Source organism: Castanea sativa, chromosome 11 (assembly GCF_040712315.1).
Source record: "Castanea sativa cultivar Marrone di Chiusa Pesio chromosome 11, ASM4071231v1".
Lineage (NCBI taxonomy): Eukaryota > Viridiplantae > Streptophyta > Magnoliopsida > Fagales > Fagaceae > Castanea > Castanea sativa.
In genome coordinates, this window is record NC_134023.1 from 40,956,446 (window position 1) to 40,983,906 (window position 27,461).

The window sequence follows — 27,461 nt, forward strand, 5'->3', positions numbered from 1 at the left end:
TCATTAGAGACAGTTTTGAAAAGATTTAGAAAATTCATAGTTTAAAATAAAACTTATTTGATTCAAAACTTATAAGCGAAAAATATATAGTTTAGAGTATAAATCATTACAAGAAAAATGTTTGTATGATCTTAAATAGTCCCAAGTTCAAGACTCATCACTTATGTATGAAGAAATTTTGCAAGAATCTTGTAGTTGTATTTCCAATTGATACCTTTCAAATGTTTTCAACTAAGAAACACTGTTTTGAAACTCAGACCAGACTGAGAGGACTGACCGGGTTAATCGGGAACTAGGTCCTGGGCTGGTTTTATATGTCATGGTTCAATAATTTCAGTATTTTGGTAAAATTTAATATTATATGTCATGATTCAATAATTTCAGTATTTTGGTAAAATTTAATTTTGTATGTCACGGTTCAATAAAATTAAACCACTTGGCCAAACGGAACTTATTAGTTAGGAATGAAACATTATTTATTATAAAGATAAATTTAAGAATCAAATATATTAAAAAATTAAATGATACATCATAGTTTGACCTTCGTTGAATTTTGGTCTGGCCTCAAAAATCTTGAACCCCTTTCCTCTTTAGTTACTGTCCGAGTTCTAAAACCATGACTAAGACATCCAAAATTTAAATCTTCTTTCTCCTAATTATCAAAATTATCAACAACCAAAAAAAAAAAAAAAAAAAGAAAAGAAAAGATAATAGGTAGATGGTAGAAATTTGAGTTATAATATCATGAAATGGATTTGGTTTCCAAATTTAACATTCAAATATCATGCTTAGTATACTCAAATCTCAATTAAGTTAAAATTAGTTTGATTCTGATTCACGTTTAATATATTTCCAAAATTAGAAAATCAAAAACCAAAAATAAAAAGTTGTATGAACCCGTAATTGAATCGACCCAAACAGCAACCCGCCCGTAACCCGTTTGCCCTTTCAGTCTTTCACGGAAACAGTTCTAATTTCTAAGCGCCCAAAAATATCAGAAAAACACAACACAAACAGATGAGATAAACTGATAGCAGATTTCAATAGTTGAGTCTTTGAGACTTTGAGAGAGCTTATAGTTTGCCGTGAAACCTTGAAAAAAGCAGCCATGGAACAAGTTCTCTCTTCCTCAACCATAATCTCTACAACACAAATATTTCCACTCAAACCTCACAAAACCCACCTCCAAACTGCAACCATAAACCTCAAATTCTCCATTTCTCCAAAGAAAAACAACCACCTTAATCTTTCTTATTTTTCTTCTTCTTGTCTATGTTTCTCTAATAAAACAAGTGCCACTTCAACAAAACCACCACCAACATTAACTTCACTAACTTCCACTCCCAGTAGTGACAACCACCATTGGATGGTGCTCATGGAGGAACCTTCACATGGGGTCAATTCCAAACCACAGGTTATTGAATATTACGTTAAGACATTGGAAAGAGTTTTAGGCAGGTGGGTATGTTTCAAAATTTTCTTTTCTTGTCATGTTGCAAATGTTTCTTAGCTTTTGGTCTGAAATCCTGCTTTGGTTGTGATTTTTTGAATAACAGTGAGAAGGATGCTCAGATGTGTATATATGATGCTTCTTGGGATATCCACTTCGGCTTTTGCTGTGAAATTGATGAAGAAACCTCCCGTGAACTTGCCGGTAAGTTTCTATAGCAGAAAAAGTCTTGAGTCATCTGGTGTACTTCAATTCTGTGCCATACTGTTGCTTTCGTGTTTGTGGAGAAACTAAAATTGTGAGAGGCACTTTCATAGTTTCATTAATATTGATGTGTAATGAATATGGTTTAGGACTACCCGGCGTTTTATCAGTTCGGCCTGACCCAGATTATAGTTCTGTGAAAAAGGATTGTAGTTCTTCAAGTATTCAATCCAATTATCTGTCAAGCTCACAAATTGGAAGTAATCTGTTGTTTCCTGTGGGGAGTACCAAACACTGGCTTGTTCAAATGGACAAGCCGGGGATTGGAGTTGTTACAAAGGCTCAAATGGTTGATTATTATGCTCAAATACTGACCAAGGTTTTGGGGAAGTAAGTAAATAACATTTGAGCTTGTTATAATGTTTCTGTTCCATTTTATTGTAACGTCTCTAACAGTGGAATAATACTTTTTGTAGTGAGAAAGACGCACAAATGTGTATTTATCATGTTTCTTGGCAGTCCAACTTTGGGTTCTGTTGTAAACTTGACGATGAATGTGCACGGGAACTAGCTGGTTAGTATTTGCATTTGGTTTCTCTTAGCCACGGTTGTGATATGTATTTTGCAGCTTGAAGGCAAATGCTTCCATATGGTGTAGGTGTACCAGGTGTATTATCTGTTCAGCTAGATAAGAATTTTGAGTCAGAGAATAAGGGTTATGGAGGTTTGTACGTTTTTCAAATAATATCTTTGTGTGTTTTTTTAATGTTTGATCAGATATAAGATGCTCCACATCTTTTCTACCTTGCAGCTTCGCTTCTCTTCAAGCATTGTAATCAGCAATATCTTGATCTCAGAGATATATTGCAAATTATTAACTTTGACCGTTTCTTTCTTTTCTTTTCTTTTCTTCTTTTAATAATTTCTATTTGAAAGGCCTGTGTCAAGAAAGTATATAGCAGCAGCACCATGTAACTTATGCTAGTATATTTGTGTTAGTGTTGTAACAAATACATGTTTTAGATGTTTTATTAATTTGAGCTGGATTTTAGTGGAGGGGTAAGTTCTATGTCATTGTAGATGGCCAGTCTTTGAAGCAGCTAAAGGAAAGTTGTATAGTCCAGTAGCAGCCATGAGTCTTTTCCTTGAAAGTGGAAGACTTTGTATTGAGTAGCAAAATAGGCTTTATAGTGGCTTCAGTTCTTTGTGGCAGAGATGAGTCTTTTCCTCGGTTAGAATCATGCATTGGGCTTGGGAACACTTTGGAGTGTATAGCAGTTGTGATTCTAGAGTTTGTGGCAGAGCATGGCTTTGCAACAGAAAGCGCACAATGTCAATTAATGACATATAATAGTGGACAGAGTTTGATGCTGCCTGTGAAGGTTGCTAAGTGAGCTTTAGCACAAGGGAAAGCTCAAGGAAGTAATTCCTGATCATATTTTATTGTCAAGCTCAATGAGAATGTTGCTGATGGAATTGGTCATTCAAAGGGAAGTATTATGTCAGGTATTCTGAGACATGCAGTAGTTAGTAGAATTATATGAAGTATTAACTATAGCCATGAGAATTATACCCATGAAACTTTAACCATATGGCTTGCAGAAGGTTTAACAAAATGAGCAGATTAGGAAGGTATCTGATGCTGGGGTAAGAAAGAGGTAAGTATAGCCAATCTCATCACAAAAACTGTCAGGCAAAGTTGCTAGAAGTCTTGAGCGAGGAGAAAAGAATCAGATGCATTGAGAAAGAGAGATTCCCAATGTATCTATGTGAGGGGTGAGACTGAAAAAGGTAGGGTCTTTTTTATTATATTCTTAAATGGAATTCATCCAACTGGTTGGAGTTAAGGTGCAGGTGATAACTTTAAATGGGTTAGAAGATTCAAATGCTACTGAGGAAAGTAAATTGTTTACTCCTTGTTCTTGGAAAACTATTTTGGAAAGCCATGGGAAAAGAAATTATATTCCATAGACCCCAAAAAGTGATGTTTAATGTTATAGTGATGCGTATGGTGGTGCATTTCTCTAATACTCGCTATTAACTTTGATAACAACTAGTTTATGTCAGAAAATGGCTTCAGGTCTGGTTCTTGTGTATTGATTAAGGCTCATCTTTAAATTGAAGTTCATGTATAAAAGGTGGTTTTGGCATATATTTTACAACATGCATGAAGTTTTAAGAAAAAGGGGGTACGGCTGCCTACCTAACATGACCTCTCCTAGACTCCGTAACAGTGGGAGCTTTGTGCACTGGGTACGACCATGAAGTTTTAAGAAACTTTGCTGTTGGTTACTCAAGCAAATGAGGAGGAGGTATGCAATGCTGGAATTGGTGAAGATATTACAATAACATAATAAAATTATTGTACCTAGTGCACAAAACTCCTACTTTTGTGGGGTCTGGGAGAGGTGATTGGTAAGCAACCTTAGTGCCTTACTCCCAATTTTATTTTGGAGAGCCTGATTCCTAGACTCAAGTTTGCAACTTGTTACTTTGGGTGGAAGGCACTTGCTATCGCACGAAGGCCCAACCTCTCTGTTAAATTACCGATTCTCCCAAAAGCTTAAGCTATTAGGAAATTGTGAATATAAAATAGCATAATAATTAACAATAGTTTTTAATTCTTAATCCAATTGCTCTGAAACATGCCTTAGCCAAGATGAGTTACTGGCTAGTCCAACTTGGTTAATGATCAGATGATGTAAGTGAGACTATCAAGATGATTTGGTTGTGTGAGACAGAAATCTTCAATGGTTAATATGAGGCATATTTGGTGCTAGTGAAGGTCTGTATGAGGGAGTGACTGACATCAGCCACCCCAACAAAAGCAAAAATATATAATTTATTGAAAGCCTGTATTTTGTGCTTTGTGATAATATACTGATCTTTGTTGGTGGACAATGCTTGAGGGTAGGTATTTAGGTGATATTACAATCTAAGCAGTCCCATTTAATATAATATTTTTCATTACATGATTAAGGAATTTTATAGTATAAACTGTCAAACATCATTTTTTTTTTTTTTTTCATTTTTACAAATTTTGAACATTTTGGAATTTCTAAAAAAACCCTCATACAGTGTGATGGACTCCAGTTCTATCAAGTGCTATAAGAACAGTAGGCGAAGCAATCTACTTTGAGGCTGGCCAGCCTCCTAAAATAAGAGGGAGGTGGTGGGGAGACATTTGAGTCAGAATTATTCTGCGATTCCTTTATCGAATACGAAACCTACATAAATAGCCAACACCTCTCCTACCTCATTGAAAAGACTAATAGGATTGATAACCAATCTATTTTCTACTTTATCTCCCAAGTCCAAGGAACTACTCTTCATGATTATTTGATAAAACCACAGAAAAACTTGGCAAAACAAATTTAATCTATCTAATCTATTTCGGTACCAAGCATGCAACAATTGCAGCCAACCTTGTGACATTGCTTGCTGCCTGGCTCATATCACAGTGTTTTCACCTGCTCTGATACATTCACCAGTGAGGTGAACATACCAAGCACATTAGGTTATATTTTTTTTAAGGACCTAGTCCTAAAGAAACCATTAATTTTTTCAGTTTAGGATTTTAATGACATGTTATCACCTAGTGTAAACAGCTGGTTAGAGGATTGGTCGAGTATTTGATAGAACTTGACTGCTTGCAGAATAGACATTATTTTTTAACTATTATAGTAAATTCTGAAACCTTGCTCAAAAAAGCGACTGATTGATGCCATGTTTACCAGGTGCTAGAGTACTTGTTTTTTTTTATGTTTTTATCATGTTTCTGTTAGTTAGCTTAAGCATGTTTTATTATAATGGAGGGGAAATCTTCTAATGTGAAGTGGAATATGTCATTCCTCTTCAGGTTTTTTTTTTTTATAAGTCTTACTCTTCAATTTTTGTTTTGATAAGGCTTACTCTTCAATGTTTTCACATTGGAAAATATGCAAATGATGATTTAATAACTGGATCACTACTGTTGTTTTATGGGGTTAGAACAAACTATTGAAATTATTAATCTTGATTTATTTTTAATATGGGGCCAATTCCCAATGAATCATTTTAATGTCATTTAGATTATATCTTTTGTTTACCATTGCAACAATTCTTTCCATTGTAGAGTAAACAAGCTGTATTTTCAGGTAATAATCTACAGAGTTCCCCAGATCTGCCAGATCCTTCAGAAGCAAGTCAAACAACCCCTATAAAAACAAAGAAACTATTCGTTACAGGTATGTTGCAAGACTGTGAATTTGAAACCTTTGCTTGTAAATGTCATATTTTTGAAGACCTGTTTTTTGAAATGATTCAAGATTCTTATTTATGAAATGTGCATGCTTGTTCTACTATAATGCTTGTCTAATTATGCTTTTTTGAGTTTTACCTGATTAACATTTGGTTCTATTTACTCTTTGGAGATTCCCTGGACCATGCCATGGCTTCCTCTTATGAGATCATAATGTATTCCTTGTAGTTTTCCATCCATGAAATCCAAAAGTTCTCCAGTCCAGCAACTCTATTTCTCCCTCTTTTCTTATTCACAAATGACAGTGATTTGCAATCTTGATTTAAAAACAGGGCTGTCATTTTACACGTCTGAGAAAACCTTATGTGCTGCATTTGAAGGCTTTGGTGAGCTTGTTGAAGGTATGTTTGCATTCCCATGCTCATAAATGACGTGTTTCATTAGTTAGGGTATACCGGTGCTGATGCACTGCTTCCTCAACAGTTAAAATTATAATGGACAAAATTTCCAAAAGGTCCAAAGGTTATGCATTTATAGAGTACACTACACAGGAGGCTGCTAGTGCAGCACTCAAAGAGATGAATGGCAAGGTAAGTTTTCTTCCATTATGAATCTTCCTTGTATTTTTCTTGTGATTAATGTTCAAGCGCAGGTTTGTTTTCCTTAAGCTTTGGTTCAAAATTGTAGATAAAACAAATATAACACTCTGAGTAAGAGAAGGGGTAATCTCTCTATTTTGTTCCTGGTTCTTGCAGATTATTAATGGCTGGATGATAGTTGTTGATGTTGCCAAGACTAATCCACCAAGATACAGCAGAGGTCGCCCCAGATAGGAATTTTGACAAGAGAACGATTACTGATCCACTGTCTTCAAGGTCAAGCAAGATATTCAGGCTACTGCTCTCAAGGTGTTGGACTATTCTCTTACTGCCACCTAAATTCTGTTCGATGAGTACTGGGTGCCACTATTCTAAGTGAGCTTGGGCTGTTCTTTGGGTCCTTACAAGTGTAATTACCCCAAAAATAATTCTATCAATATTTAAATTTATTGGACTTTATAATACATACATACATATATATATATATATATATATATAATATTTGCCTAATCATGCATGTTTAGATATATAGGATTAACTTTTAGGGGATTTTGGGATATTTTAAATGCATTATTAAAATGGATTAAGAATCTGTTGGGCAGCTGAATAGTTGTATTAATAATACTATGCACATCACAGGTTCCCTCTTTTTTTCTTTTAATGCGTTATGTTCTAAAGTTTGTTTAATTTTAGCATTTTATATTTAGTTCTTGGCCCACCCTTTAGTTGGTTTAGTTCTAATATTTCACTTTATAGCTGGCCAACCTCTGCAGCCAGCTTTAGATCCATTAGAGGCTGAGTAAAGTCCATTTGAGTTAATTAAATTATATTTTTCCTTGTTTTGGTTTTAAATTTAACAACTTATGTTCTTTCTTTATACGATTCAAAAATTATGTTTTCCCTTGTTTCAGTTTTAAATTCAACAACTACTGTTCTTTCCTTATATAATTCAAAAAAACTAAAAGTATTATAGGTGTATAACATCTAGAACTTTTTCCTAAAGATAACATTAAATAAAACCAACAATAACATAAACATAAAATAAAATAAAAAAAAAATAAAATTATTTCCTCATAAACATATTTTTCTTTCTACAAATACATACCTTGGAAAATAAATAAATAAAATAATTATAATTCCATCTATATGTAAATTTATTAGACTTTTACAAATTAATTTATCGAATATATATATATACACATATACATACAACATGCTTCCAAAGCCACTTTTGGACCCATTAGGAGCTCAGTAAAGTCCGTTTGAGTTGGTTCAATTTATGTTCTCCTTTGTTTTGGTTTCAACTTCAACAACTACTCTTTCCATAGATAATTAAAAACAATCTAAAAATGTTATTGGGACCATTGACTATAGGATTTAAAAGTGAAATTTTATGTTTAAAAATTTAAGGTTTAACTTGGTATTTTTGACATTATAGGGTTTTTATTTGGACTGCCCCAAAACTATAGGGTTTAAAAGTGAAATTTACACACAAGAAAAAAAAAAGGTACTTGGTTCTGATAGGAAATGTACGAAGTTTCTAATGCCTATGAAATATAAGACATTAGTACTCCTGCACTGAAGATCTTCCTTAGTTGATGGATTGATATGAGAGTTTTCCAAAATGATTTGAATGGAAATTAATCCTTAAAAAAAATAAAATAAGGGTAAGAAGAATGCAAATTCCAAATAAATAAAAACACACAATATTAATTTTTTGAAAGTCTAAACTATTAGAAGGAAAATTATTATTTTACCCTATTAAAAATAACCAAATCACAAGCATTAAATGTGTCCTTTTTTACATTCCCCAACCGTAGATAACCCAACTTAGGTGAAAAAAAAAAAAAGCAAGATAATGAAATGGGTCACAGTTAATTAGCATTAGACCCTAGTAACGTGAAATTTATGATACAATGACAATCTAAAAATAAAAAAATTGACACATTGTAAAAACTAAAAGAGATAAATAACATACATGGCAGCAAGGCACAAGGCATTGATTTATTTGGATTATGAATTATGCACCATTCCCCAGAGTAAAGGGTAAATGTTCATATAGAATAGACTAAGTAGATGCTCCACATCATAGATTGAATTCCCAAAGTACAAGGGTAGCTTGATGGATTTAGGGTCCTAATGCGAAAACTGATTATCTTGTTTTAAATGCAAAATTACTATTAATTGATGTGAACCACATAGATTTATTTTTTTAGAATGTTTATAGACAAAAAATTGGACAAAACTTTTCGATGCGTCAGATTGATAGTGGTAAGTAAAAGAGTAATGTTAGCGGTGAATTTATATGAGAACTAGTAAAAATTTGCCAACTTAACTATTATGAAAAATGTTGTGATTTTTTTTGTGTATTGATATTTTTTTTTAGAAGTGTTACATTTACAATTTTTTTCACAACAAATACTAAGTGTTAAGTTGTTAGTGGTTTTAATTTAAACCCACTATTAAAATTATTTTTTTGCTATCAATAACAGCCTGTAACAACCTGCTACTTAGGATTTGTTATAAAAGTGTTATGAAAAATATTGTAGATGTAGCATTTCTCTTTTTTATTTTGTTTGTTTTTCATTTGATAAAAAAATTATTTTATTTATTGACTAATATTTGGGCTTTATACTATTACAATGAAATAAATAACTCTATTAGTTAAAATTTTGGGGCCTTTTTTTTACTTGAGGCTTTAGGCGACCACATCAATTGCTTATACCATAGAGCCGACACTACCAAAGTACAAACATAAACATAAACAAAAAAAAAATTATTATACTCATTAACATATTTTTATTTTTACAAATACAAACCTTAGAAAAGATATAAAATTAAAAAAAAAATCTATTAGACTTTATTATTAGGATTTTTATAAATTAATTTATTAATTATATAATCATTTTAATATTTTCCACTAAAATCTATATATTAATTTAGAAGTGGAATTACAATCAAGCCTATGGGCATTAAAGACAATTATGGTTAATCTTGTAGTTATCCTTGTAGCCAATTAACCTTGGCTAAATTAATCCCACTAAGGTTTGTTCAATCACAGTTATCACTTATCACTTTCTTTTGGTTTTTATGGGTGATTTTGTAATATAGTAGAAGAACTCGAACCTCCAGGATTGGAAGTTTTGAGAAAATATATAAACCTGGCAATTTGGGCTATTGGTCTTATACTCCCTCAAGCCATGATTTCATCTTCCTCTGAATCTCTGATACTAGTGTTATTGGCCAAAGAATCGGAAAACAAGCTGGGTCTTCAGTAGAGCAATGCATAGAATGGCTGAACTAGCACCAAGAGGTTTCGGTTCTGAAAATACACTTGGTGCTTTCCCAAATGATGGAACTTGCTATTGCTTTGGAAGAGAGTGGAATGCCATTCATTTGGGTCATTAGGCCACCTACTGGTTTTGACATAAATGGTGAATTCAGAGCATACTAGTTATCAGTAGGATTTGAAAACTGATAAGAAAAAACAAACGGGGCTTGCTAGTAAATAACTAGGCACCCCAGTTGGAAATTCTGCAGCACAAAGTGACTGGAGCATTTCTTAGCCATTGTTGGTGGAATTTAGTGATTGATAGCCTAAGCCAGGGAGTGTCAATCATAGGTTGGCCATTGGCAAGAGAAAAGGCATATGGCGAATAACATCCCTTGATTTTTATTGCCTTGAAATTAATGTGGCATCTTCATCTAGAATTTTGACAGTAAACAAAGTGACATATAATATAAGATTCATTTAGAGTAGCTCATTTTCATGGCTTTGTTTTACTTTTAAAAAAAATGATAAAAGTACAACTCTTCTTCCGTCGTACTTATTAATATATTCTCTATACACACAATGTCCATAATTTCATGCACAATGTCCACATTTTTTTGATATCCACATTAGTGACAGAGTCAAGAATTTGTGTGTGGAGGCGGGTGAAAGGGGGGGGGGGGGAATAAAAAATGTGTGATAGGTTTTTTTTTTCTTCTTTTTGTTTATACCATTTGCTTATCTTATATTGTAGAATTGAAACCAAAATACTTTAAAAACAAAACAAGATGCAAATGAAATGTTTTGTAACTCAATATGTGTATAATAAAAACTAGAAGTAATTACACTCCCCTCTTAAAGGTGTTGGGAAATGAGTCAAATGGCATTTCACCTTAAACTTGAAGGGAAATTTTTTTTCCCCTGTTGACATCCATTTAATCAAACTCTATTAAATTAACAATGTTGCATACTAACATATCATTTACTTAAGGGTAGTATTCCAAAATTTTCCTTTATTTCAAAATTAAAATCCATTGATTTAAAATTTTCATTAAAGAGTATTTTAAAATTAGTATGACTTTTTTATTTTTTAGTTTGTCATCGGGTTGTGGAGAGCTTTGCCGTTGCAAGTATTTTGGTGCTTGATAAATTTTGCATTATTATCAACAAATTTCATTATGTTTTTACTAATAATGATTAAACTTTGGTAAAGAAAATTTCATAGAAATTTAAAATATTTAATAATATAAACAGAAGGGGGGGAGTTTTATTTTCTTCAAATCTCAAGGGAGGGGAGTATAATTAGTTAATTATCCCTTAAAAAATTTCGTTAAAAATATTTATAAAAAAAACAATTATGTACTTTAGTTGAAATCATTAAATAACGAGAGTCATATTTACAGAATATGGTTGTGTCACTTGTTATTATTGATCCCATGGATTCTTTGGAGATTGGTTCTATCATCTAACTAGTTACTTCCATTTTCTACCATGGTTCTCATACCCGGACCGGACCGTACGGTTCGACCCGATTAATCGTGAATCTCTCACCATTGCGATTCTTTTAACCCTAAGGACCTCTATATGAGAAAAAAGCATGGAACTGCTCAAACCGTGGTCGAACTATGCGCACGCACGTGCACACACACACACAAGAAGAAGATGACAAAGAAAAGAAAGCACAAATTCAGGTCTTCGTGGACAAAGCTAAAGTTTGGCTGCCATTTGAAACTCTTTTCTTCAAGGCTTGTGTCTCTGGAACTTCTAGAGCTAATTTGAAGATAGATGATTTCAGTACCTTGTCGTTGCTTTGGAGGCTGAAATTGATTGGAAGGTGGAGAGATAATGTGTGCTATTTGTGTAAATTATCTACTTAGCACCAACCTTCATGAGTGTTTTTTTATGGACGCACACAATTAGTATCCTTATGTTAAGCTTTACGGATCTTTTTTTAAACTTTACCTTTCTAGCCTATGCTAGGGGTGCTATCTGTAATAATATCTTCCACATGTTGCTATTTGACAATTATTTTTTATTATTATTTTTTTTTCCACATAGATTCATTATTGGCACTACTTTTATTATACGCGAGGTGAACGTCATGACTCCAGAACACCTTCTTCCTTCTCTCCCTCCGTTCCAAACATAAGAGTTTTATCCTTAGGTTACCTTGCTTTTAATGGTGGCACCCTGGGGCATACTCAATAAGATAGTATCACAGTAGTTCTCTCGTAATGCTAAATTTTTTAGCTGTCATCATTTGCTAATTTTCATTAACGATATCAATCATATAGCAACTTGTTTTCTATGTCTATTTTAGGTGTTCATCATTGGTTGATTACAAATTTGGTTCCAGCAGCAGCTAGGATATTGTTTCCAATGAACATCTAGTGGCAAACCGGTGGGAGATCATATCCAGATGGGAAAAAATTGGTAAGATTATCAATCATTATTGAATATGGAGACTATGACCAGTTACACTATACATCAATTAAGAGATTTCCACCTCTTCCTCTTCTGGCGAGACAGACAGAGAGAGATTGAAACAATATGGCACGGTGTTCTCTTAACAAGACGCTGAACTTTCTATTACAAGCTATATTGATGACTAATATACATATTTCATTTACCTATACTAGTGGTTTTACCTGTTCTAATAGTTAATCAGCCCTTGTGTTCAAACTCAAGCAATCAGCCTTCTTCCCCAAACTCCTCCGTGAATCTCTCATGCACCTCAAGATTGGCTTTACTTACAGTTGGCTTCTGTCTTGCAAGTACTTTATCAAAATCTGCTCTTGTGATTGGTGGTGGCTGGATCTGCAAATCATACATTCCCAGAGCGAGTTACTTTCAAGTCATTATATAAATTAAAAGAAGTGGATAAACGAGGCTAGAAAAGAAATACCACAAATTGACCTTCCTCCAAAGAATTGTGTAATTTTGATGGAAGAGAAAATCATCATTGAATGTGCATTAATGAAATTGAATGAGGCACATAAGATAGAGGCATGCTCTTGTTAATTCTCTCCCCCACCCCCATCCCCCCTTCTCTTTTCCACTTTTTTCTTCATTCCTACTTTTCTGAAATTGACTAACTACATAAGTCACAGCTTTGAATAAGTCTTTAATAATTCTATTTAAGTAATTGATACCTAGCACTAAATATGATTATAGTGCTAGTTTTGGCAATGCTTTCTGGTCTAAAGCTTTATGTAGTGTCCATTAATAATAATAATATATAAAACAGTTTCCTACCCAATACTTACCTTTGAAGCTAGGCCTTGTGCATCAAGTTCCTGCAAGGTAACCTGAACAGCTCCTCATTCAGTAGGTTCGCAAGGGACCCACATGTCGCTAGAGTTCTTTTTGAAGAATTTCGAATCACGGGTTTGGTGAACAGGTTCAAATAGAACATCTTTAACCTATCAAAAGAGAGGAGGTAGCTAACAGCTTTCAGCCATATAATATCTCAAAAGGGACACCAGAAACTAATGTAAACTGGACACTTACACAAACAGCTATGTCTGAACCTGAAAATCCTTCTGTTTTGTGAGCTAAATGCTCAAAATCACTTTCAGTTAAGTAATGAGGAGTGTCTCCAAGATGGACCTGATTAATTTAAAAACCTATTGAAGATATTAAGCAAATCATAAGCTCCAAAAGAATCAATTACTATGGCTCTCCCAAAACCACAGTACCTTAAACATGTGCTGCCTTGCCTTCAAATCTGGGAGAGGGATGTAAATTCGCTTATCGAAACGCCTACGGATGGCCTGTATTTAATTTTCCTTAGTCTCAACCCAAAGCAATGAAGGTCATAAAACTCTATAACTTAGGTCCAATGGATCAGAGTTTTCTTACCTGATCCAAAGCATATGGAGTATTCGTGGTGGCAAGAACCAGAACTTTCTGATCATTGCTGCCTACACCCTGAAATGCGTTAAAGAAAATTTCCATTTGAAGATTAACAGTAGAAAAACCAAAGGCAACAACCACTGTTTAATGTAGTTAAGAACTAATGCAGGTTAAAGATAATTGTAGTAGGGAATAAGACAAAAGAGATGTGGGCTAAAGATGATGCACCAAGAATGCAAGAACAGAGTAGGAAGGGATCTATGTCTTCAATCCAGGTCAGACTATACACTCCAGACTCGGCTATTGAGAGCTCAAATTGGAGAATTATCTGGCAGTAGGAGTTTGATCACTAGGCATTGCAACAGTTTGCATATTTCACTACCATAAGATGGATTAGTGTGAAAACAGGGAAGAGATCCTATGGCCAGAATTTGAGTGAGCATGAGGAGAATGTGAAATGGAACCTGCTTTTCATATGGGCCATGGCCTAAGAGACTCGGCAATAACTAGGAGAATGCTTGATAGTCAACTGACATAGGTAGAGCCTGCCTTTGTAACAAAATTAACTACATCCCAATACGGCCCATGCACCAATCTCTAAAGTAGAAGAACCAGTATTCTGTCCTTGTAACAAATTTAACACATATCATTGTAACTTTTGTTTTCCCCTTTTTTTGGGAGGTAGATTGGACGCAAGGCTTGAACTCAAGACCACTTTTTGTCACAAAAGCTAATACTATTAGAAAATTGTGAATTTAATCATTTAACCATTATTCTAATAAAATTTTGTTCATGGACAAAAGGAAAGGCCTAAGAATTTTAAGCTCCAAAATCGAGTCTAAACACTATACATAATGGTATTGGCAGGAAGCAGAATGCATATACATAAATAAATTATAATACTTCTATAACCTTTCCCTAAAGTAACAGACAGATAGCTTAGCAACTGAAACAATAACTGGACCACTTATGGAAAGTAAAAGAGAAAAAGGAAATGCAGGAAAAAAAAAGTTGATGATAGGGAAGCTAATAATATTGCATATCACCTACTAAAGTATAAGGATGTCAGTTGTCTAGTATAAGATAAGCTTGGAACAAAGCTCTTATCCACTTCCAGTGAACACAAAATACCTGCATCTGTACAAGAAGTTCTGTTTTGATACGTCGAGATGCTTCACTCTCATTGCCTTCACCTCGCTGGCCACATAAGGAATCAATTTCGTCAATGAAAATAATGGAAGGAGCATCATCACGAGCCATTTGGAAAAGATTTGAGACTAGCTTTTTGCTTTCACCCATCCATTTTGAAACAAGGTCTGATGACGAAACACTGTGTATTGACAGCATCTAGCACTCATCATGTGTTGGCAACATTCCATTAATATAAAGACAAAAAAAAAAAAAACCTACATCCATGGGCATACAACTGGAAGTGTAAATCATACATGCATTTGGAAATTAAAATTCACTCGAATGACGTGACAATTACAATAAAAATCATGAGAAGCAGTCAACCCCAGCCATATATGAAGTAGATGAAAAAAACTATATAAAAAAATTTATTAAGAACTGCAAGCATACTAAAACTCAAATATCTTAAGTTAGGTAAAAGAAAGAATTTTTGATCCATTAAATCCACATTTCATAATTTTTTTTTTTTCCTGTCATCTCACTTAGTGAACATCAGTATTCCAACTTGTTGCCTTTTAACAATGTTCTTATGAGACTATTTGACAAACAGGAGAAGTCACGGCTGGCAGCACAATGAGGTAATTGGCATTGATTGCAAACTTCTTTGCTGCCTTTCTACCAAGTCATTAAAAGACTGAGAAAAAGGAACAAGATATGAAGAGAGCATCCTCATATGCTTACATTCACTCTCCAAGGTATATATTACACATTCTTGCATGGTTTGTGTGCATCTTGCAAATTTCAGTGGAGATCGCATCATGGTCCCCTAACAAAGTTCTTCAAAATCTTCCATTCTAATATGCTCATTTGGAACAGAAGTTCAAATTTCCTGCTTTACAAATAAGCCTAACCAAGCCCCTGTTTAACTATGACTCACTAATGAAAAAATGGAAAGCAAAGATCATCACTAAGATATGGGCATTATTGCACAAACGAAACTTATCAACAGAAAATTGATGAGAATAAGAATGATATGTTGACCATGCACAAATGAAACCTAACCAAGTTTGAAGGCTTCTTGCGTTTTATTTAATTATTTATAAATAACATTTCTTGTCAAATTCTTTGCAAGAGAAACGAAATCTTCAAGCTTAATACATTTCCTTCAATGTTTTTTCCCCCCTCATAGAAGACCAAATGGAAAAATGAGAACTAGTGTAGAAATTCAACAATAAAATGGTTGATCAGCTGCTAGGGGGAAAAGGTTGATATACCCCTAGGAAGCAACAGTATTACAATACTGGCATGGTCATATTTCTAAGTAAGTAATATAGCAATCTCTCATATAATCTAAACATCTAGACTAAGTTACCTAGAAAATTGATCATCTAGAACACAGAACATGTATGGGAACACATTACATGACCTACCCCAGAACATGGAATGATAAGGTTACACTTATACTAACACACATGTTGTTTCATTAGAAGTTACAATACAACAAAGCTGTCCTCAAGTTAAACCCTTATAATTTTTAGCCTGGTTCTCTCCAGAAACTCTAAAAAGCATATAAGATTTTCATTTTACTTAAAACTATCATCTTTCAAAAAGAAAAGGGAGAAAAAAAAAGGAGAGACTTTTGGATTGTGAAAATTTGCATATTAGAACAAAGGTGTACCACATTTTAGATTATCTTGGATTGCGGTGTGCTAGTTCTTGATTGGTACTATATGTGTAAGAGTTGTGGGGAGTCCGTGGATCATCTTCTACTTCATTGCCCCATAGCTTGTGAGTTGTGGTCGTTGGTGTTCTGTTTGTTTGGAATCCACTGGGTTATTCCTCACAAGGTTATTGAGTTGTTTGAGTCTTGGCAGGGTATGTTTGGACGACATCGTAACATACATTTTTGGAGACTTGTGCCTCATTGCTTGATATGGTGTATTTGGCGTGAAAGAAATGCTAGAAACTTTGAGAGATGTAACGTTCTACACTAGAGGTTAAGTCTTTTTTTTGCACACTCTCCTTGATTGGAGTGTGGTTTTTTGTCATCTTTCTTGTTCTTCCCTTACAGTTTACTTGATTGTTATTGTAATTTTGGTTCTTGATTTGTGCCCCCAAAATACATTCCCAATGTACTCGGGTTGGCTGTTTTCTTATTTTAATAAAATTTTCATTACTTATAAAAAAAAAAGTGTAGTAGACTAGTAGTGTATTATGGTAATCTTTCATCAATAAGAAACCTATATATCCAGCATCCTCTCAATACCATCAAAATTTAGTATCCAGACCTATAGTTTGGTAAACAAAAAAAATATTGTGTCCTTCATAGCATTTGAATGAGCATATTGGAGTTTTCCTAAAATATTTCATAGTAATTAAGGTGAACTCATTTATTATTGTAAAATAAACTAATGACTACACCATTTAAAGGAATTGATTCGTGTATCCAAATGTAATCTAACATAATGGAAGAATATCATTTTCTTGGAAATCTAAAGGCTTCCAATTAACTAGTGCGGATCTTGCAACTCTCTTGTAAAGTCATCATGAATATTTGCCTGTCAAGGGCCATAAAACCAGAATCCTTTTCAGTTATTCTACTTCCAAACATTCATTGCTTACATTGCACAATTTAAACTATGAAACTGATATTGTAAAATATTATTAAAAAATAAGCATAAGAGATCAAATGGTTCTTAGATATATATAAAGTTATGCGGCAAAACTCAAAGAAGGAGAAGAACTAAGATAGATGATCACATAGATTTCAAATATACAACTCACAATTAAGTGTCATTGGCAACAAATATAGCCTTAGTTCTAAAATCTGTTATTGTAGTCCAATAACTTGCCATCTATAGTTGTTTTATCTGTTATTGTAGCCTAGTTACTTGCTATATATTGGTCAAATTTTTACCTAAAGAAAGTTGAATCTGCTTCTGTTGCCACTGCCTTTGCTAAATAGGACTTCCCCGTTCCAGGTGGACCATATAATAGAAAAGCCCTCCACGGTTTTCTCTTCCCTGAAAAAGAGATCAAATGATTCTTTTATTATCAAGATGTACCATTTATGACAAGATATTTATATTAGTGACTCCAGAAGGAAATACTGCAGAAAATGGCCTGGAAGTATGTCGCCAGTTCATGAATCTTTTAGATTTAAGCATTAAATGATAATGTCTCTTTGACTCTTCTTAATGTAGACAGTTCAAATCCCACCGTTTATTAGGAATGGAAATTCAAGTTCTTGATGCAAATTATGTTTAGAAAGTCTTCAGCATCCATACATAGGCACATATGACAAATAGCAAATGTGACAAATAGCACTTTGCTTTTTATTAATACCAAATAGAATGTTTATCTTCCATTGCCATAAATTCTACTGACAAGCAGACAGATATAATCATTTTTTAATTCACAGCCAGGTGCAAGGGATGGTCTGAGTCTGAGCTCATGGCTAAGTAGTGTGCCTCACATATTGGAGCAATGTAAACCCCTCAAAATTTAGAATGAAACTTGATATGCAAAAGGTTTTCAAATGGATCTTAAAACTTATTATAGTTGATATTATTGCTTGATATGTATCTTTACAATTGGAAGATACACCGTCCAAAATCTAAAAAATCAGTGAAGCAATGGCAACAATAACTCTTAAAATATCCTTTCTACCTTCTCTAAACTCAGCTGATTCTTTCATGTTCAGAATTAGGCTGATACTCTGGGCCATCAAAGGCCAATATTTGAGCCTTTTTGAATTCAACTGACAGAACATAAGCCCAATTAACTATAAGAATTTTGCTTTGGTGTTTGACAAGAGCTGTTTATTGTACAACTGTACTACAGCATGTCTTCTCCATACATATTTTCAGTAGTTTCTGGTGGGATTTATTTGTACAGTTTCCATTGCAAAAGCAGAGCTTGAAAGTCAGAAATTCTGAGTAATACAATTGGAGCATACAATCTCCGCAACTGATAAACTTGAATTTATGGTACCAGTGGCATATTTTTGAATATTCATAAGTTATCAAGTGTCACCATAAACCTAATCAAGCTTATTCACATTGAAAGCATGCCAAGATTCAACAAGAAAACTAAAAGCGAATAACCCCCAAAACTTAAAAATAATGACTGAGGAACTAACCAGTAAAAAATTGGGGAAACTTCACAGGCAGTATTACAGCCTCTTGCAATGCCTGTTTGGCACTCTCAAGCCCGGCCACGTCACTCCACTTCACGTTTGGTTTCTCCCTGATTATCACAGAATCAAGGCCAGCCCTAAGCTTTGCTTGCTCCGGATCCTCCGCATCTTTCCCCACTCCTCCCTTCGACTTTGTCTTTGGTTGGCTAGCAATTGTTGCATCACCACTGGGGGCAGGCCCACTTCCCCCATTATCAAGAATGGTCCTTATCTCCTCTGCCCTCTTTAAATACTCCATACATTTCTGAGTAAGCGCTTCCTTAATCTTCGGATTCTTCTCATACTTCAAATGGGTCCTAAAGTACTCTAATGCATTCATATAGAGCGGAAATGCTTTGCTATAATTTCCGGCATCATCCTCCTGAACTGCCTGCTTCACATACTCTATCGCGTGTTCCTTAAAATTGCTATACATATTTTACTTACAAAAAATGCATAGAAATCAAAGCCACAAAAAGGAATACTCAAACTAATTTCATACCACCACTCCTTCCCCCGAGAACCCAAAATCCAATACAGAGTTCGACACTCCAATGATTTCTTTTTGGTAATGATATTATACACGGTCAAACTACTCTCTTATCACAATTCTAAAACTTGAATTCTCAGATAAGCAACTTATCCACACCCTTAGAACTTGCAACCAAAAGCCCAATACTCAGCAACACCTCATATTTTCTATTAATATTTCTGATACTTCAAAATATAACCAAACCTGAAAGTAAAATAAAATAAACAATTCAACTTCAAATCAGTCAAAAATAAAATAGCCCAGTACTCAAGTTTCATTGCTTCATATATTTATGATAAGCCATTTACAATTCCAGAAATTTTTTTTTTCCAAAGCAAATTTGCAATCAAACCCTGAAATCTGGTTCAATAAGTACAAAGGTGAAAAACCCAATTCTCAGAATTTGTTTCTATGATGATAGTGATGTTGTTCAAGAAGCCATAGCAGGTAAGCTTTACAGGTTAAAACAAAAGACTCCGATAAACAGAAAATTACGGTTACAGACCTGAAATTCAAGCTTTACTTTCTCTCTGGTGCTTTGCGTTTTGATAATGAAAATGAAATTTCTGAAACAGAGAGAGAACCAAGCAATAGGTGCAATGCAAGTCCGGACTTCTTTCACATTGAGACAAAGAGCGTTTAATCGTAGAAATCACACAACTTAGATCATAATTATGCCGTAGAAATAGAATAGCCGCCTCGGCTCTCAAGTCTTTTCACATTTTAATTACAAATGATTGGGAAAGTTTTAACTTTTTAAGTATTTTGGACTTTAAAAAAAAAGTTTTAACTAATTTTAGTTACTAGATTCTTATAAATTAAATAAAAAACCATTTTAGTTACTTATGCCAAAGAAGAAAAAACCAGTTGCTCAAAAACAAAAACAAAAAAATGAAGAAAAAACTAATTTTAGTTAAGTAGTAGTTTAATTTTCTCTACTACTATTTAAGGGGCTTCCCCTGTTTGGATTCCACATTTTAAATGCCTAAAGTACCCTCATCATATCCACTTACAAGTTTTCAACTAACGAGGATAAATATGTAAATTAAAACTTCTACATTTTAAAACCCACAAACTCACGTACGCTTTGCAATTTCTATCTAACTTTCTACATTTATTTAGTTTAACTTTACATCCTCCTTTCTTTTTCTTCAGATTAAAGACATTTATTGTCAGGGGCTCCAACAAATTTCTAGGTTCTGTCTTTTGCAAGTTCCTCTTTGTTTTCTTTTCTTTGGTTTATGATTGACTTTCTTTGAGCTCTACTTTTTTGTTTTGTTTTTTTTTTTAAATTTATATGTATCATGTTAACTCTTTTTTTTCTTTTTTCTTTTTTTTAAATGTAATTTTGATCTTCCCCCTCCCGTTCTCTCAAATCCCAGGGACGACTTCTCAAAAAAAAAAAAAAAATCATCTTCTCTCTCGTGCTCTCAATCCTCAAGTGTGTGAGTTGCGCTCTTTATTCGAGCGGGCTCAAATAAAGGATATGCATACGTGATTGAAAGTTCATATGCTCATAGATCATGCAAAGTGTTAGATGAGTCAAGGAAGGTAGTGGCTGAGATCAAGAGGAAGGAAGCGAGTAAGGGAGGAGTATCATTTGGGCACGAGGTTTTTGTTTTAGTCGTGCAACCTGGTTTTGATCCTGGATTCGCTATGGCTTTAGTTCTACTAACTCACGTTTGTATCTTTTTTTTTTCTTCAGAGAACCCCATTTGAATAAGTATCTTTGTTTTTATTTTAAATGGTTGTTGATTGCAAATCTCTCTATTTGCGTTGCTTTTGGTTGTTTTGTTTCCTCTTTCTCTTTCATTAGTTTTACTATCATTGTATATGTTTTGTTTTGTTTTATTTAGTTATTTATTTATCTTTTATTTCCTCACTTCTTCTTCTTCTTTTTTTTATATTTTTTTCCTTCTTTGTATTTTTTTTTCTTTTTAAATTTTTTTTTTAACTTTTGGCGTTAAATTTTATTTTATTTTAGTTATTTATTTAAATAGTTGATGATGTGGTGATTAGAAAGAGTCCATGATAGAGTTGAATTCTAAAAAATCTTTATCTTCTATTTCCTCACTTTTTTTTTTCCTTCTACATTTTATTTTTTCTTTTTAAGAATTTTTTTTTCACCATCATTGTATATGTTTTTGGCGTTAAAGTTATTTAGTTTTTTTTATTTAGCTATTTATCTATACTATTATTTAAGGGATTTCTCCAGTTTGAATTCCTTATTTTTTAATTCAAAAATGTCATTACACTCCTATGTTTAAGTAAAGACAAAACTAATGGATAATTCGGTAAAAATACAACTCTAACTCCTACTAAAACATTGCCTAAAAAATAGGACAACTCTTCTATTATTTTCCTATCTTTATCACTACTTTGGATAACTGTCTTTTTTTTTTTTTTTTTTTTCTTTTACAATTTTCAAAATAAAACATTTGAATAAAAAAAACACAATTATCTTTGTAAAAACACATATGCCGGACTGATATAAAAAAAAAAAAAAAAAACCATAGCCGTACATAAATTTAAGACACAAACTCCATATTTCTACCCAACAGTTTTAAATTTCTCCCTTATCATTAACCGTTTTTTTTTTTTTTTCTTTTTCTTTTTAGGGAAGCATTATCATTAAGCAGTTAAGATCACGCTCACGCATGTACTCAGAGATTTTTCTATTTTTTGGGTAAAAGTTAATTTAGAGCATTCATTATAATTTCGGATTATTACATTTTTCAATCATAAAAAAAACCTAGGAATGTGATGAAAGATTATTTCACCACACATATTTCTCATCACACTTCTAAGTTTTTTTTTTTTTTTTTTTTGTGATTGAAAAATGTAATAATCAGAAATTATAATAAATGCTCTAAATTAATTTTTACCCAAAAATTAGAAAAGCCTCTGAGCACGCGCGTGAGCGCGTGTTCAGAGGCTAGTATATATAAAATACTTCTATATCTTAAAGTAAAATATATTAATCATTTTTATATTTACTCAACAAAAAAAAAATTTGTAATATTTATATTTATTATATGTTTTATTTTATTCAAGATAGAATTCTACGCTAGTCTAATCTAAGTGTATATATGTGTGAAGCTCTCTCCTGGAGACTTGAACCCCGGCCTTACTCTCTACACCCCAAAATCACTTATACTTGTGGAGTGACCATCGCACCAAGGGTGTGAGGTAGTTATTATAAATATTTAGGTGAGAATAAATAAGTTACTGATTATTATATAATTTCACACTTTTTTTTGTGAGAAACATAATTTCACACTTATCATATAGTGTACTATAGTTCTTATAATTGCACATCAAATATATATGTGTGGATTTTAGGCTTTTAGCCACAATTCATGCGATTTTTAGTTACTTTAAGTTAATTGAGGCACTTAAGGGTTGTGAATTAAAATGATTGGAAAAGTTCATGGCATTAATTAAAATTTTAAAAAATTAAGATTTATTTTTTAAAATTTAAAACAATAAAATGTATTTATAAAGAATCAGATCTACAATGGAGAGGATAAAAGAAGGAATTTCCCTCAATCCAAATCGAGGGCTCCTTGTTTCCTTAGCATATGTAACTAAAGCTAAAGCCATCTTGGAACAATTTATAATAATAAAAATGGTAGAATAAAACACTTATTACTATTTTTGTGTGTGTTTTAATAAATATTACTGTTTACTTAAAAAATATATATATAGGGATATTTATCTCACATTGGTTATATGTGTCTAGTGTCTGCTATTTTTAACCCCAGTCTATAACTACAAAAGTTAGACCATTTTGTAGTTGTACTCTGGTTATATAAAGTATTATAAACCCGGTTTAAAATACTAAAATTACTATTTTCATGCGTGTTCTAATAAGTATTACCAAAAAAAAAAAAAAAGTTCTGAGTAAAGAAAATTATATAATTTATTAAAGTCTTTAATAAAGGGTAGCTACTTGGAGCAAGGAGGGACTAGCCACTTGGCACCATCATGATCTATTTTAATATTTAGTTTACTTCCTAATCGCCTTCAATCATATTTCATAATAATGTAATAACTTATATTACCGCCAAACATATTTTATAAGACTAAAATTAAACTACATTATAGTTCTAGAAATCAAAATAATATACTTTATTTTGCCTGTCATGTTAACACTTCATCCTTTCTAGGGGTGTCAATTCGAGTTAGCGTGTCGGGTTCATGTCGTGTCGAGGTAGGGGTATTCAACTAAATGGCTAAACCCTAACCCGACCCATTTAAGAATTGTGTCATGATCCTTCAACCCTAACCTGACCTGTTAATAAGGCGGGTTGACCTGACCCAACCCATTTGACACGCTTAATAAACGAGTTGTGTTGGATTGACACGAATATAACACAACCCATTTCAACCTGCATAATATTAAATATAACATCTATCTAGAAATAATTTTTTTTATCCCAAAAAGAAGTGCATACGCTTCAAGTCTTCAACTCACATTCAAAATAATATAGTTCAACAAAAATATAACATTCATTTAGAAATAAGTTCTTTACACTCCAAAAGAAGTATATACACTTCAATACAAATTCAAAATAATAAAGTTTAACAAAAATAAAATAATATAGTTCAACAAAAATATAATATCCTTGAAACTCGCCAAAAGCTAAGCATCAATATTGAAAGAATTTGAGCGAACAGTAGACTAATCCTGACTATGACCACGATTATCGTCCACAAATTTTTTGTTGATGTCCAAATTCATAACAACTTCCACAAGCTCATCCAATTTCGTTTGTGCAAGTTCTATGCCCAAAAAAAAAAAAGTATTAGTAGTTCTAGGGTATGTAAAGTTTCAATTTCCAATTATATCCCTTGTAAATTTCTGTAATTACTCACTTTTCTTTTTAATTTTAAAATATATGTTGGATATAAAAGGTATTTGACAAATCTAAAATAAAATAAAAATTAATTTGTTATACGAGTTAAACGGGTTGTGTTAAGTGGGTCATTTCGGGTTGACACAAAAAAATTGGTGTGTCAAATCTATTACGGGTTACGCGGGTTGACTCGCTTATGACACGTTTCTTATCGTGTCGCTTTCGAGTCAACCCATTTATGACCCAAACCTATTAAGGCCCAACCCTAATTCGAAAAAACCTGTGTCGGGTTCATGTCGTATTCGTGGGTTGGGTTGAATATTGACACCCCTAATCCTTTCCCATGATATTTGACCCATCCACTCCCACTCACATCCAAGACATTAAATCCTGTCAAAATCTTTACCTAGTATGTTTCTCTTTAACAAGAATATCTTCATCTCTTTCTTACTCACCTGATTAACAGTATAATCCTACTATATATGCACATACTTGAATCTCCTTATTTTTGGTCATCATATTGAGAGTGCACATCTTTTCACGAGCCATGACCATGTTTTATTCGGTGACTTTCTATTTACCACCCAAAAGTACTTGCATTTCCTATTAAGCTATCCAACAAAAATCAAATTTCTCTTCAAATCTGGGTCTGTCCTAACATTCTGCATCTTCCATAGAGCTCCACTCAATAGTATGATTCAAATATCACCCTTGCCCATTATATCCAAAGGTTCATCATCAACTAGAAGAAATTTTCTGAAATCACCATTGATGTATTTCTCTATGAATTCTTGATGTGCAGCACAAGGTGACCAATTACACTCAGAATTCTATGATTGATGACTACTTCTAAAATGGAAAAATAAAATAAAGCGCCTCGCTCTTGCACATGCATCATCGTAAATCTCACATACATCAAAACACATGTTGCTAAGGCCCCAAAACGATGGTGCAGTTTGTCCCAGAAAATCCGTAGTCGACAAATGTTATACATTTGGTCCTTTTGTCCACTCTTGTTAAGTTTCAGAGATATATATATATATATATATATATATATATATATATATATATATATATATATATATATATATGTATATACAAAAGTTCAATGATGTTTTGAGATAGAAATAAAACCTAACTATATCCTTTTGTTCCCTAAATAATAGTTTAGAACTTTAGGTTCTATTTTCACCTCTAAAATATATATTTTATTTAGAGACATCGATGAAAGTGGAATTTCAAGTATGAGAATAAAACTATATATATATATATATATATATATATATATATATATATATATATAAGGAATAAAATAAAACATGTACCGTATTTTTAAAAAGAATTTGTAAAAAAATTATTTTATTCCTAAAATATTTTATTTTTATGCTTGCTTATGTGATTTTTATTCCTAAAATATTTTAGTGCTCAAGTTAGTCTTTTTTTCTTTTTTTTTTCTTTTCCATTATATTACTTGCTTAAAAAAATTTGATCCTGCAATCATCTCTCTCTCTCAATCTAAGACAAAGAGAGAGAGAGTGATTGTTGTTGGAGATCAAAATTTCCTCTAATTGTTTGTTTTCTCAACCCATTATTAATTGCCTTTTTAATTTAATTTTTTATGTTTATGTTTTATTGGAATTATATAGAAGATTATTGTGTTCATCGTTTTTTTTTTTTTTTAAAGAGTCTTTTTTGTGGGTACCAAGTGTAACACATGAAAATTGTTTGGCCGCATTTTGCCCAACCGTTTATGGTCAAAACGAAGTAAAAAAGAGGTTATATCACCACTTCGGTAGCCATGTGATAATGGGAAGGGAACGAAAAGATAAATTAGTTATGTCTTTTTCTTTTTGTCAAAGAAAAGGTATGTCTCTTATATATATTTTACGAGGATTATAAGAAAAATAAAATAAAATTCCATGGATTAAAATAGAATCTGAACCAAAATTTAGGAAACACATGCATATTTTTGCACATAAGAAAAGATGATAAATTACAAAATTGGTCCCTATCCATTATACCATGTGTCAATTTGGTCATTAGCATTTCAATTGTATCAATTTGGTCCCTCACGTTTTCAGTGTCGCATCAATTTAGTCTCTGTCGTTATCTCTTAAATGGAAAAAGCCGATGTGTCAAGTAAAATAATAAAAAATTATTTGCCATGCCACGTCAACTTCCAATTGTACCGCTATGTTACATTTAAAAAAAAAAAACCAAATTAAAATGTTTGAATCCAGTGTTCACGTTAGGGATAGAAGAGAGTTCAGATTTTGCATAGTAAATACTAAATAATGGCAGAGGACAAAGAAGACATAGAAGGAGGATTCAAAAATCAATATCCTAGCTAACTCTTATAGGAACAACAACAACAAAGAATCCAAAGGAAAGTCATGCAAGGGATGTCTCTACTAATCGTCTCTGCAAAGATCTAAACCCAAAAACCTCACCTACGTTGGCATCCCTAGAACCCATCTCTCTATAATCCTTTTTTTTCACTGATTCTTATGATGCTTATGGGTCTGTTTGGTTGCCGGGAAAATCAAGGAAAAGGAAAGAAAATTCTAGGTTTTCTGTTTTGTGTTGTGTTTGTTCACTTTGTTTGATTTTTTTTAAAATGGTTTTTTGCATTTGGATTAGAAGAGTGGATGTTATTTTGATTTGATTGTTGCTGTTGTTTGGGTATTTTTCTGGCAACCAAACAGTGAAATAGGGATTGGTTGTGAATTGTGATGATTTTGATATTCTTAGCATAAGACGATTTTAGGTGGTGGGCTGATGTAAAGCTTTTTTTTTTTTTTTTAATAAAAAAAAATGTAATACATACTGTTACTTGAGTGTTAGGACCATTAGTTTGGATCCAATGTTGTAATTTATGTAGAATGGCTAGAAATGTTAAGGGAGTTTTGGGATTTTAGACTCACGTCAACATTTTAATTTGGATTTTTAAAAAATTTGATGTGGCGGTACAATTGGCAGTTACTGTAGTATGAAAATATTTTTTTATTATTCTATTTGATACATCAATTTTTTTTCATCGAAGAGAAAACAACAAGGATGAAATTGACACCGTACTAAAAATGTTAAGGATCAAATTGACACTATTGAAAAGTTATGGACCAAAATTGACATATGATGTAAAT

The 27,461-nt window shown here is 32.8% G+C and overlaps 2 protein-coding genes across 5 annotated transcripts; one reads left to right on the forward strand and one right to left on the reverse strand.

Moving 5' to 3' along the window:
- Nucleotides 1–950: 950 nt before the first annotated feature.
- On the forward strand, nucleotides 951–6,969 carry LOC142614926 (organelle RRM domain-containing protein 1, chloroplastic-like). Of its 2 annotated transcripts, none has more exons than XM_075787565.1 (9): nucleotides 951–1,458; nucleotides 1,557–1,654; nucleotides 1,804–2,044; nucleotides 2,131–2,228; nucleotides 2,313–2,378; nucleotides 5,791–5,880; nucleotides 6,227–6,295; nucleotides 6,378–6,484; nucleotides 6,650–6,969. In XM_075787565.1, exons 1-9 carry the CDS (start codon nucleotides 1,109–1,111, stop codon nucleotides 6,725–6,727), a joined length of 1,197 nt encoding a protein of 398 aa, XP_075643680.1. In that variant the 5' UTR covers nucleotides 951–1,108; the 3' UTR covers nucleotides 6,728–6,969. The 2 variants fall into 2 exon arrangements, with proteins under 2 accessions (XP_075643680.1, XP_075643681.1); XM_075787566.1 differs by having other exon boundaries at nucleotides 995–1,458; nucleotides 2,322–2,378.
- A 5,215-nt stretch (nucleotides 6,970–12,184) lies between these two features.
- Nucleotides 12,185–20,146, reverse strand: LOC142614628 (protein SUPPRESSOR OF K(+) TRANSPORT GROWTH DEFECT 1-like). Of its 3 annotated transcripts, none has more exons than XM_075787182.1 (9): nucleotides 19,965–20,146; nucleotides 18,892–19,663; nucleotides 17,668–17,773; nucleotides 14,751–14,949; nucleotides 13,626–13,694; nucleotides 13,463–13,537; nucleotides 13,275–13,373; nucleotides 13,031–13,186; nucleotides 12,185–12,581 (listed from the first exon to the last, which is right to left on the reverse strand). In XM_075787182.1, exons 2-8 carry the CDS (start codon nucleotides 19,361–19,363, stop codon nucleotides 13,085–13,087), a joined length of 1,122 nt encoding a protein of 373 aa, XP_075643297.1. In that variant the 5' UTR covers nucleotides 19,364–19,663; nucleotides 19,965–20,146; the 3' UTR covers nucleotides 12,185–12,581; nucleotides 13,031–13,084. The 3 variants fall into 3 exon arrangements, with proteins under 3 accessions (XP_075643297.1, XP_075643298.1, XP_075643299.1); XM_075787183.1 differs by having other exon boundaries at nucleotides 13,275–13,390; XM_075787184.1 differs by lacking the exons at nucleotides 12,185–12,581; nucleotides 13,031–13,186; nucleotides 13,275–13,373; nucleotides 13,463–13,537; nucleotides 13,626–13,694 and having other exon boundaries at nucleotides 14,751–14,966.
- Nucleotides 20,147–27,461: the final 7,315 nt, after the last annotated feature.